The sequence below is a fragment of the Equus przewalskii genome, chromosome 8, assembly GCF_037783145.1.
Source record: "Equus przewalskii isolate Varuska chromosome 8, EquPr2, whole genome shotgun sequence".
Classification (NCBI taxonomy): Eukaryota; Metazoa; Chordata; class Mammalia; order Perissodactyla; family Equidae; genus Equus; species Equus przewalskii.
In genome coordinates this window covers 2348861-2362002 of record NC_091838.1, presented here as the reverse complement: position 1 = coordinate 2362002, position 13142 = coordinate 2348861, and the positions used below count along the sequence as shown (strand labels likewise).

The following is a 13142-nucleotide window of genomic DNA, read 5'->3' as shown; positions in this document are numbered from 1 at the left end:
TTCACAGTTTGGCCAAATATTTATTATTTCAGTTTTTTCCTTGGTAGAGCAAACGGTTTACCGTGTTTTTACTCTGTATTACATAATAGTCTGAAATATGTGGATTTTATTTGTTTAGCAATTGGATGATCCAAAATTTACACTTGGGCTAAGAGTTAACATTTGTATTTAGAGATTTGGTTTCCTTCGGCTTCAGATGACATAGATCATTTGATTGAAAATCCTGTTTTAAAGCTTCGGCCTTTCATTGGTCACAATAATTAGTATCTACAACACTAGATGATTACCTGGGCTTGAACTGTGTGCATTATGATCCTTTGGACGGGCTCTTATCGGCTGCGTCCGGCTCCTCTCTCCGCCTCGTCCCCACCACAGGAAGCGTAAGAGCATAGTTACGGAACGGCCAGTTGTGCAGACTGAGCTGCTGTGCAGCGGCGCTCATTTTGTTAAGATTGTTTGTCTGCCTTAACTGCACTCAGTTTATTATTTAGCATCCTGACGTATTTCTAAGAATGCTTCTGAACTTTCCTGTCTCCAACCAGAATGACTAAAAACTATTCCAGGGCATTTTATAAGTAAAACTTATAAGTTGCTTCCATCTTCTTTACCTTTCTAGTTGAATAAGTTGTTAGTTCTCTTTATAGCTTACTTATAACAGAATGATATGAATTGTTTGTCACCTGCTTAGAGACCCGAATAATGCTCACGTGTATAGCCTTTGCTTTGGACAATACGCACATGGGGTTTAGAGGTGAAAGGTCATGGTCAGGTGAGAAGGTCTTTTGTACTGAGTCCTGTAAAGGAAGTGGCCTAAAGGAAGACGCCGATAGTTTTAGATCAAAACTTAAATACTAAATGAATAAATAAAACTTGTGAGTCGTTTGGTTTAAATAATTGGAAGAAATGACTTTTAAACAAGCGTAGTGGGACTGGAATTTGCAGTAGGTCACGCGGAGACCTCCAGTCCTGCCCCACTCCCTGGCCGCAGAGCCCAGGCACCGGCAGGAGCCTTTACAGAACTGCGTGTGTGAAGGAGGAAAGGCCTTTCAAATCGCACCTCATGGTTGAACGGCAAAGATTGAATTGGCTTTAAGTTAACAATCTTTGAATTAAAACAGCAGCAAAATTCACCTGTAAATATTCTATTCAAAGATTTTTTTTTAGAAGGTGGGACTAATGGAAAATGCTAAAAATCTTAACACGTCAAATAAAGTAAGCTACCTAAAAGAGCTGTGAGGAGCCGTCTGGATTGTTGCTTCACTGATTCCACTTTGTCGTTATTTTCCAGTCAGTAATGACCTGCTTTTAGAAGACAGTGAGCTAAGTAACTGTGTCCTGCTGTATGTATTATGGAAAGTTTTCCTGAATCCAGCTAACTTGAGCCTCCCCCCACCCCGGGACAGAATGAGGCTTGTCGTGTTGCTGCAGTGACACGGTCTAGCCACGCCCGTTCTTCAGAGACGGGGCTTTGTCTCACCGTCTCTGTGTTCTCAGTGCCAGAGCAGGGCCCGCCACCTGGTACTCACTCTGCAAGAGTGTGAAGAAATCAAGTGAAGTAATGCGGCCGTTTACCAGTGAGAATGCTGTTTAATGCATCTCTGCATCTCAAATATTCGATAATTAATATTTATGATGGTGACTGAGACTCTGGCAGGATTCTGAACCATCAAGGAATTTGTTTAACATAATTTTCTTTTGTATCATTGTATCAAATATACTTTTTAATGTTTGATTCTTAGAAAATTAGTAATGACTCTGTCTAAAGTACATGAGTTGCTTTCTGTTAACCAGAAGAGGTGACTTCCCAAGTATTCATTGAGTATCTCTTATTTCTTATTAGACAAGACAGAGAAAATTGGAAGGTATAATTTATAGGTGATTATACCCTAGGTGTGAAAAGAAAAATGAAATGAAACAATTGAGAAGAATTAAAAGTACATAACTAGGGGCTGGCGCGGTGGTGCAGCGGTTAAGTGTGCATGTTCCACTTCGGCAGCCCAGGGTTCACCAGTTCAAATCCTGGGTGTGGGCATGGCACCGCTCGGCAAGCCATGCTGTGGTAGGCATCCCACATATACAATAGAGGAAGATGGGCATGGATGTTAGCTCAGGGTCAGTCTTCCTCAGCAAAAAGAGGAGGATTGACAGCAGATGTTAACTCAGAGCTAATCTTCCTCAAAAAAAAGAAAAAAAAGTATGTAACTAAATTTTATATGGTTGTGGAAGTTTAAGGAGATGGATGGGCATCAGGGAAGACTGGAATGGTAGCTGATGTTATAGAGAAGGACCTTGACCCAGCTGTACAGATGGACAATGGATTAGAGGTGGAAAGGAAGTGCGTCCTGTTTGGGGGAAGGAGAGGGTGTGAGATCCTAGATCTGTTTCTAACGCACACTCCAGTGGACGAGATGATCTTTGCTACATGTTTTATCACAGAGCTGGGCTTCATACAGGTCTGTTGTCTGGTGGTAGGTTGTTTTCTTCTTTTCTAAGCAGTGTATCTTTGTGTTTTTGTCAAGTAACAACTAGGAATAATATTTTATTTCCTTTATTATAAAGGAGAAAGATTTTTGCTTGGAGCATTTGCAAGGAAATTTATAGTTAGGAAATACTTTAAAAGGCATACCAATTTAGGAATGCCTTTTGGAAATTTGCGGATAAGTGTTTCACACACTTCGTATGTTGTGTGATTGTTTCAGAGTTGTGTTTTGCAGCAGGCCCACGTTAGCAGGTGGTTTGATTCCAAGAGAAAAAAGTCATTCGTTTAAACTCACACTGGCATTTCTAACATCGATAGTAAGCATTAACATTTTGTCTTCTTCCTACAGATTGAATTTGAATGCATAAATGAAAAAAAGAGGCAAAAGAAGAAAAGCTACAAGAATTCAGGTGTTATCAGTGTGAAACAGTGTGAGGTTAGTTGTCTTGACCATTTGTAGTGGAAGGAGACCACATTTCGAGTTCTTACATCACTGTGATATATATCAGACAAACTCTTAAAATTAGGGCAATTGAAAATCACATGAGCATCTGGGAATCTTTCAAGTAAGTTTGCTTTCAAGGTTTGACAACTCATAGCAAAGGACAAAGAATATTGAAGTTTTTCATTGTCTTAGGAAACGTGAGGCATCCGGGTATTTTCCTGGGGCACTAGTGCAAGTGGCCTGACCCAGTGCGTCTCTCCTGTCGTAATTTCAAGATGAGATGTTATGAGTGGAGGGAAAAACCCCGAGAGATTTCTTACAACAGACAAGTGGGGTTTTTTGTTTTTTGTTTTTTTTAAATCTTGATTACTGTGCTTATTAAAGCCCTCAGCACATTGGACCCATTGCTAGTTTCTTAAAACTTAAAGTCAGTCTGTTTCATCTTTGGCCATTAATATTCTAATCTTAACATTGCCATAATTATCTTAAAGTAAAATCTTAGAGATGCATGACGTGTGGGGCAGTGGCGCATTAAACCCAAGTGTGGCCACATGGTGATGTCATGTTCTGTCCAGTTTATAAACTGTTAAAAATTTAAAAATGTGTGCCAGAGAGCATTTTGTTTCTCTTGTGTCGTAGGAGAGTTTTAATTTTAACCATTTGCTGTTTGATTTTAGATTACAGTGGAATGCACATTCCTAGACTACATCATGGGAGGATGTCAGCTGAATTTTACTGTAAGTAACGCACTGGATTTTTCAGAGGAGGCTGTCACCTGTTGCTTTCTTCTTCCACTTCACAGTGTTCTTTCTTTTCCTGCGAAACCGACTTTGTGATGACATTTACACCATCTGTCGAGTGTGGCCTCCTCTGACAGGTCCCCTAGGTTCATCATGAAGCTTTTGGCTTTGCGGATAGGACCTGTTCCTTCCGGCAGAAGGCAGATGTGTATAAGCCAGTGATGATCCTGCAGTAGTTAACGTAGCAGAAAGCATTAGTCAGACAATGTACAGAATACAAGCCCTGCATCCGAAGTCACGATGTTATCATTCACGACTTAGGCGCCTAGAAAATAGGACTCGCAGGTGCTTCTGTGCTGAAGCTTTCATTGTTAGTTGTCTGTGGAGGCACCAGAGGCACAGACATTTGTGAGGAAATGGCAGCAGTGGGCTCTGGGATGAGTGTGTCTGTCTCGAGGTTGTCCCGGACACAAGCCCAGGGTCCCTGCCTTCTCCTGGTAAGGGCTGTGATGGTTATTTGCAGGTGGGAGTGGACTTCACTGGCTCCAATGGCGACCCCAGGTCTCCTGACTCCCTTCATTACATCAGCCCCAATGGTGTCAATGAGTATCTGACTGCCATCTGGTCCGTGGGACTGGTCGTTCAAGATTATGACGCGTGAGTATGACTGACGTGTTGTTTCCTGACTCCCAGAAAGCGCTGTTCTGCTTTACCTGCCAGCCCTCTCACACAGCTGGGGGGGTAAGGCTGCTGTGGGGAGGAGCTTTCTCCTCAGATAGCTCTTGTCTTCTCTTTTCTGTTTTTCTCTTTGTGACAGTCTGTGTGTTTACCTTTGACCTCTGATCTCTGGCTGCGATCAGTTGTTATGCGTGTGTATAGCTTCCTGATTAATCAGCTGACCGAGGTCAGCAAGGCTCTTGTTTCTTGGGTCTAGTTTCCTTGGGGTTTGCTCCTAGGGGTTAGGTTATCTGTGTGATTGAGTCCAGATGACACATTTTGTAAACACTATTTCTTAACATATCTGTTTTCTTGACAGTCATTGTCAAATTATTTTCTTAATGGCGACTTTGAATGACTGCCAAAGGATGACTTGACCTAATTGCTATAAAATATTTTGAATGGATTCTCAATGGATATATTTTGAATAGATTTAAATAGGTCCTCTTGAGGGCTTACTAAACAATAGAAAAAAAACATGCGTTAGTAACTTTTTGTTCTGTATCTGTTAGGGCAGAGTATAAATTTTCACTTATTTTTGCCTATTATTTGATGATAAAAGCACTTACATATTGATGGAGCTTTTCATTAATCTGTTATGACATTTAAAGAGATGAAATTTTCAGGTAAATGCTAACGAATCTAAAGCAAAGGTGGCACTATTAGGCAATATTAGCCTAGTAGATTTTAAAGCATTAAATGTAATTAAAAAATTACTTTGTAGAACACTTTGTTGTATTATCCAAAATGAAACTATAACCATGGATATGTTTAATTACAGAGTATCAAAATATTTCAATTGAAAATAGCTAAAAATATAGTAAGAATTTCAAAGTAACACAGTTATGTTGGGGCTCATATAAAGAGTAAAAGATTTACAGGGTTACTTTCTCAGACTGCCGCCTGTGAGTTAATAACAAAAGGGTAACTAAAGAAATTTTACCATATGGAAATAAATAAATTCTTATGTAGTTCTTAGATCAAAGAGGAAGTTGAAGTGTAATAACAGACTAGAAATAAAGGGTATGGAAGACTGTGGGTGGTCCTCTCTTTATAGAGGAAATTTTCTGACCTTACCTGCTTTTATTTTTAAACAAGAGGAATTGAATATAAATGAACTAGCTTTTCAACAAAATAAAATTAAAGAATAGGAAGAAAAAGTAAAAACATAATAATAGCAGCTTCTATGTATGTGTTAGCTGTGACGTGTCAGGGACAATTTAAAGTTCTTTCTGCATGACATTTGTCTAATCTTCATGCTCGCTGAGAGATGGGTCTTGTTATCATCTGCATTGCACCAATGAGGAAACTGAGGCATAGGGGTCCAGTAACTTCTCCAGGGCCCCTCAGCTGGTGACTGGAGGGGACAGGACTCAGCCTGGGCTGTCTGGCTCCAGAGACACGCTCTCACAGCTGTGCTTCCTGTAAACACAGAAAGTGATGGCTTGCAAAGTTTTTCAAAAACCATCAAATTAATAAATTAAATGAAGAAATGATTCTTTGCAAGTTAACAAAATTTAGGCAAATGTTTGGCAACACTGACTCCCAAGAAAGAGAGAAAGCATGCATGGAATGTCAGTAATGAGACAGAGATTATAAGCTTAAATTGAGAAAACATGTAGAAGATTGTAAGTTAGTACTTTGTAAAATTTTATACTATTAATTGGAAACTGTAGATTAGAGGATGATTTTTTAGGAAGCTGTAAATCCCCAAAGTTGACTCAAAGAGACAGAGAGCCGGAGTGGACCAGGAACCATGGAAGGGAAGGGACAGCTGGTCCAAGGCCATTCCTCCCCAGAGGCACGGGGCCAAGAGCATCCCAGACGCAAGTTCTAGCAGACCAGTGGAGGGTGAATTCACACCTGAGAGACTCAAGTGAGCAGTGTTAGACAGTGGTGAGCATTCGGAAAGGCGGTCAGCTACAACGTAAAATAAAAAGTCAGCAACTTTTCACTAACAGCAAGTAACCAACCGAAGAAATTATAGTGGATAAAAGATGACAATTCATTACACAATAAAAAATGAGAACGAGTTTAGTAAGAGGTCTAGGATCTTTAGTGAGGGAGAAGTGCAGAATTTTACTGAGGGACAAAGAAGGAAACTTGTTTAACTGGACACACATACCACAATTCTAGATAAGCAGGTGCCACAATAATGACATAAAATGTAAAATTTCTCACTGAATTCGTCAACTGTAATCAGAATTGCAGTGAAACCATGATAAAATAATTCTTGAAACTTTCTAGAGGATAAAATGAATCAGAATAGCCAAGAAACTTTTCAGGAAAATAAAAACAGAAATGAAGGGGAATTTGTTCCAGCAGTTATTAAAACTTGCAAAGCTATATTAGTTAAGAGTCGGGAACTGGTACATGACCAGTGGAACAAAGCAAGAAGCCCTGAGATAGCCCCAAGCGTGTGTGTGCATTTAGTAAGTGATCCAGATGGCCTTTTAGCAGAAGGGGCTGTGACAGCTGTCAGACTGGACAAGAGCTGGATGTGGATCCCTGGCTCATACCTGTGTGTGTTAGGATACTGTTCTGTATAAATTAGAGTGTAGACAAAAATGCTGACATGGGCACCCAGAAACAGAGTGGTTTCGGCAAAATAGAGGTTTTTTTCTCTCTCATGGTGCATGTCTAGAGGCAAGTAGGTCGGGTTGATGGGCGGTTCTGCCGTGCTCAGCGCATAGCATCCACCTCTGGGCCCAAGGTGGCTGCTGTGGGAGGAGGACACAGGACCTGCGAGCATCTGCATTCCCTCTCAGGGGCATGATTCAGACGCGGCTGACAGATCCTTCTATTCACGTTTCCTTGGCAGAACCTAGCCCTGGCCACACATGGGCGGGGCGGCTGAGAGGCTGGAGTAGAGCTGGTCTCCCGCTGGAGTGTGCTGTTATTAAAGAGGGAGGAGCGGGTTCTGTCTGCTATCCTTCTCCAGACACCTTCGAGATGAATTAGAAGTTTAATATCAAAAACAAGCCTTGAAGGTTCTAGGAGAAAATGTATGTGAATTGTGTATAATCTCGCAGTGAGGAGGCCTGAAAAGCAAGACAGTGAAAGCAGAAGTCGTAAAAGAACTTTTCTCTGTTCACATTCATTAATATTAAAAATATAGAGGGAAAGATATTTTAAACAAAGTTAAAGACAGACTCCAAACCAGGAGAAATATTCCTGACATGTATGACCTAGGTGCTATCCTCAATGCAGAAAAGGACCATAAGAATTGGTACCAAAAAACCCAATAATAATAATAATAAAAATAATCAGTTGAGGTCAGTTTTTGCTGCCAGAGTTTTCTGTAAATGAGTGAAAAAACTTGTGGTTTTGGGGGCTTTATAGATTAATTGTGTATTTATTCAGTGAAATTATATACAGTATTTAAGTAGAAAGGAATATGCTATAAAACGTGGATATAAATTCCTTTTTTATAAACGTATATGGAGAGACACTTTTCTCCTTCAATGCACAGAAACATGCTTAGAATGAGAGCTGCCAAACATTAGCGTTGGTTCTCTTTGTGGTTATTATGGGTAATTTTTGTTTTATATTTTTCCAAGATTTTGAATCTTTAAAAAGTAAGCTTATATTGGTTTTATTGTGACTAAAGATAAAACTCTATTTTGAGAAAATGATCTTTTGCTTTTTTCAAATTTTCTTTTCAGTGATAAGATGTTTCCAGCCTTTGGTTTTGGAGCCCAGATCCCTCCTCAGTGGCAAGTAAGAGGAAATCTCCTTTTAAAGCTTTTTCTCCTGGAAAAGCAGCTTGGGCCCCATCAGTCCCTTTTTCATCTTTTGACAGGTTTCGCACGAGTTCCCACTGAACTTTAACCCATCCAATCCCTACTGTAACGGTAAGTTAGAGAAGAAACCTGAAAGTTTTGAACTGAAAGCATGCTAGTATTTGTCACCTCTTTGTTTTTTCCTGGTGATTTAAAGCTACTCAAAATCCCTCTCCAGGTTCCTTTTTGTGACGTGTTTAGCTTTCTGTTGTGCAAAGGAGAAGAATGGCACCAAGCTGGGGGTGAGAGTGGTGGCCCCAGTTCTGGGGCGGGTCTCCATTATGGTGAGGATCGCGGGCTAGATTCTTCTACGGAAGAGGCTGGAGAGAACAAGACTTCTCAGTCTTGAGAGTAGATCAATAAGAATAATCCTGTTATTTTCCCATATTGGTTGATTTCAAAATAAACCTTCAATAAAATGAGTCATTCAGTGAACAGAGTAGCTGTCGGTCTCTGCAAAGAGGTGCCCAGCATCGAATTGCTTGTTGTGCAGACAGTGCTCGGTATGCAGATGAGGTGGGCCACGGATGAGGAACTCAGCGACTGTGGCGCCTTCCTCTGTGTAGAAAGCAGGCGCAGATGCTCACCCTTCCTTTCGCTTTTTTCTTTATACCTTGAATATCGAAGCTTCCTCCTTTCCACCCCATTGAGTAGTCAACCTAAAATGCCAAATCTCCCACAAAATTATGTAAGACTGAACAATTTTGAGTAGGAAAAGGAGGTAGGAGCAGAGGCATAAAATTGTAGACAATAAGCCAATTTTCTGTCCTTTTGACAGTTACAAAATGTCTAGATTCCTAACGGAAGAAGGTATTCTTTCCTTCTCTTCCTAAACAGTGTTCATAGAAGAGCATGGACAGTGTGCTGGGAGGAGTTTGTGTTAGGATTTTCTTCTTTTTTCCAGAACACATTTTCCAAATTAATTCCCTGTGGCTTTGATGCCCTTTCAGTGGCTGGTTGTGATCTTTTAAGCCTTTTTAAGCCTAGCCGTTAGAAGCTGGGAATATCATTCTTTTCAAGAAATGGGCTCTATGTTCATTGACTCTGTGAGGAACTTTTGATTTTTAGAGAAAGAATCAGTTTGATTTTTAGACAAAGGAGATACTGTACAGAAAAATCCTGCCTTATTTTAAGGCAAGGGAGTTGAATCCCCTTTTCCTAATTACTTATTGAATTTAGTTGCCCCAAAATACCATGTCTCACTTTTTCATTTAATGCAAAGGAAGGATTCTGGCGTAATTCGGTTTTAGTGGAAGAATAGAAGGCAGTTGACATTTGTGAAGAAGTTTAATTGGTAGTTTGTATACCTTCAGATTGAAAAGTGAGCTAAGATGACAGAAATGGAAGAAAATACTGTTATTGCTGCAGTTACGGACTCGTTTTCTACGGCACATGTGATGGTGGTTGGATCCTGGTGCCGGCCTCTCTTAGCATACTGTCGTTGTTAGCACTGGAGTGACAGATCATAGTCACAGCCTCGCCCGGTGGCCGTAAACCACCTCTACATATGGATTAGTTCCGTTCTCAAAGGTTGTTCCTAAGACCACGTACTCCTAAGTTCAAAGTGACCAAGAGGAGTTTGCTGGGACTCTTAATGCTGAGAGGAGAGAGTGGGTCTTGTGAGGCTTTTGAGCCGAGTGTACACTCCTCCTCCTTGTTGATCTCTGTTATCATGGGCATTTTTTAACAAGAGACCTGTTTTGGTTTATATTAAAAGTCTTCTGAGGCAGATTTCCTTGATGATCTCGGCATGTGTTGTGGGGGAATTTTTGGAGGATTTCTGGTATCTTACCTGAATTCTGGACACTAACATGAGGAGTAGACTCAGCAGGTGCCTTGTGGCATTAACGTTTCGTCAGTGGTGCTTTTGTCAGGCATGTCATTCTCCTCTCAACGTGTGGTGCTGTTGTAATAAACAGTCTCTGACGCTCAGTGACTCATGATGACAACAGTTTATTTCTTGCCCACTTCACATACTGCTTTACCTGTGGCTGGGCTGCAGCTCTGCTCCGTGTTTCTTCTCGTGTGCTGCTCCTGTGGCCGAGGGAAAGAGCAAGATCGTTGGTGAAAACAGGCGTTCGTTCTTAAAGTGCCTGCTTAGACATGGGTGTCATGTCTGTCTGCGTGATTGTCAAAGCTAGTCAAATGGCCCTGCCCAATCTTCTGTGACATAACATCCCGGCAGGCCTAGGCAATACCCCATAAACAAACGCATTCATGCTTCTGCAGCAAAATGTGATAAATCACTGGGAAGTGAGTATTTGGAACTACACACTCTCCCATGCTATGCGTAGCCTGTAAGCTGTTGAATAAAGCCCGGACCAGAATTATTAGCTTTATAGCCATCTGGTGTTCTTTTAGAGCCTCTGGCCATATATGCAAAAGTTTGCCCATGTAATCAGTTTTTCTTAGCTCTTATGGTCAGTTGCATGATGCAGCACCATTTATGTCGTTCTTTTTCCCTCAGAGTCTCATTCCCTGAACACATCGGGATCAAGCAATGGAAAAGTTCTACTGTAGATCAATGACTGATTTGGCTGAGATGAAAATAAATGCCTTCTACTAGGGGAGGGTAGAATCTATAGGTTTTTGTGATGGAGCATAGCTGTGGAGTTTTGTAATATATAGCTTAGAGGAACTCCTGAATGTAGAAATTTTAACTATTTAAAGCACTATTCCTTCATATATAATTAGCCAATATGGTGAATAATGAACCCTTAAATTGTGCTTGAGAATTTGTAACACTGCTTTTTTGTCTAGGAATCCAAGGCATTATAGAGGCATATCGGGCCTGCCTTCCTCAGATAAAACTCTATGGACCAACGAATTTTTCTCCAATCATAAATCATGTGGCCAGGTTTGCCGCTGCAGCCACGCAACAACAGACAGCTTCTGTAAGTGCGCTGTCGCCAGGGGGCCGGGAGAATGGGGAGTGGTAGTTGCTCCTGGCGCCATTTTTATGTTTATTTGGTGTGTCAAGATATAAAGTCAGAGCTGAAATAATGATATCATCATCCTTGGTTTGAGAGTAACATCTGTTGTTAACTTAGTGATCATTAAAAGCAAGACAACAACACAACAACCCTTATACTTGTGAGTCTCCTCTCTGTCTTTTGCATTAATTTTTCTTAAATAGGTTCCACCCCCAAAAACGGCTGTCTCCCTTTCTGAAGGTATATTTAACAAATTAAGGCTTGAGGAGACTTACGACTGCGGTAGATGTTGCAAAATTACTTACTGTGCTGAAAGGTTTGAATTAGACAACCATTACCTGTTGGACCTTGGATACAAAATCTCTCTGAGGTTCAGTATAGTCAAAGAGAAGGCGGGGATCACCCCTCATACGGCTGCTGAAAGGCTGAGATAAGATAACTCATAAAGGACACAATGTCTGGGTCGGAGTAATCACTCAGCACACGGGAGCTACTCTTAACACAACTTATTCCCATTCTAGATTTAAACGACCCGAAAGGTGGAGTCACAACTTTATGTAACGTTATACCACTCTCTAAGAAGGCTGAGCAGAGATGACACAATTGAGAGAAAGATTCCCCCCCTTAAGGCATATCCACTTTTTTAAAGCGTATTTTAATTCGATAAACAATTCTTCTTCCATATTTGGTCTTTTAAGAACAGAGTTGCCACTTGTTTCCTTGGTATTTGGACATATTTAATACTTCAGTTAAATCAAAGTGTTTATTCCTATGCATACTCAAGGTTTAGTCGTTGACATTTAGATGTCTTGCTTCCGTGTATCTATGTCTACTCTATTTTGTGGTCCGTTGCACTTTTAATAAACCTGCAGTTTTTGTATCAGTAGATTTCCTTGTCATCAGAGAATCTTAGAATATTTTGTGTAGATGGCATCCTGGGTAGATACTGGCAAGGAAAATGAGCAAGAAAGAGACGAAATGACTCATCAGGCTGAAGATGTATTAATCATTGCTTTTGTTGTTTGGGAGCTTGACCTGCTCAGTGGACATAATTTTCTCTTTTGGCAGCAATATTTTGTGCTCCTAATCATTACTGATGGTGTGATCACAGACCTTGATCAGACCAGACAAGCCATAGTGAATGCTGCCAAGCTGCCGATGTCCATCATCATCATTGGAGTTGGAGGAGCGGACTTCAGTGCCATGGAGTTTCTGGATGGCGATGGCGGAAGTCTCCGCTCCCCGTCGGGCGAGGTTGCCATCAGAGATATTGTCCAGTTTGTACCTTTCAGACAGTTCCAGAACGTGAGTACCACTCCTCCGTTTTCTTCGTGCACATTAACGTGTCTGAACACAGACCCTGCCAATCCATAACCGAGTCGTTGAGTAGTGTTTGGGGTGCGAGGATGCGTGAATTTTCCATTTGAAGAGCTCTGATTAGATTTGGCAGTTTTTCTTGAGGTTGTAGACTTTTGTGCCTCTTGTAGTCTATATGATAAATTCTTAAAAACAGTGTTATTGTAAATGTCTTAAATATTTTTTTCTTTATCTATGTAGCAGCAGAAAAACTCTGTATGCATATATGATGAATTTACCAAACTGGAAGTTGATTTGATGAAAATCTCTTAGGAGACTATTTCACCCAGTTTACACCAGTGGTGACATCTTTTCAAACTGCAGTACAGAATCTCAGCCAGGATATTGACATTGATACAATCAAGGTCCATCACCACAGGCTCCTTCCTGTCGCCCTTTCTAGCCACACCCACTTCCCCTCCCACCCTCATCCCCTCCTTAACCCCCGGCAACTGCTAATTTGACCTCCATTTCTATAATTTCGTCATTTCAAGAATGTTATGTAAATGGAGTCGTGCAGTACGCAACTTGTCGAATTGACTGTTTTTCACTCAAAGTAATTCTCTGTGAGTCACCCAAGTTATTGCCGAGCGGTATTATTCCATGTGTGGGTGCCCCACTGTGTTCAAACTTTCACCCTTGAAGGACATCCCAGTTGTTTCCAGTTTTCATCTGTTACACACAGAGCTC

The 13142-nt window shown here is 40.9% G+C and overlaps 1 protein-coding gene across 2 annotated transcripts in view; it reads left to right on the top strand.

Moving 5' to 3' along the window:
- CPNE3 (copine 3) overlaps positions 1-13142 on the top strand; it is a 41551-nt gene that overhangs the window by 24510 nt on the left and 3899 nt on the right. For both annotated transcript variants that reach the window (XM_070631345.1, XM_008544494.2), the window contains exons 9-15: positions 2829-2915; positions 3602-3661; positions 4188-4321; positions 8047-8101; positions 8184-8235; positions 10924-11057; positions 12165-12401. In XM_070631345.1, the coding sequence (XP_070487446.1) occupies positions 2829-2915; positions 3602-3661; positions 4188-4321; positions 8047-8101; positions 8184-8235; positions 10924-11057; positions 12165-12401 (759 nt within the window). The remainder of the gene's footprint in view (positions 1-2828; positions 2916-3601; positions 3662-4187; positions 4322-8046; positions 8102-8183; positions 8236-10923; positions 11058-12164; positions 12402-13142) is intronic.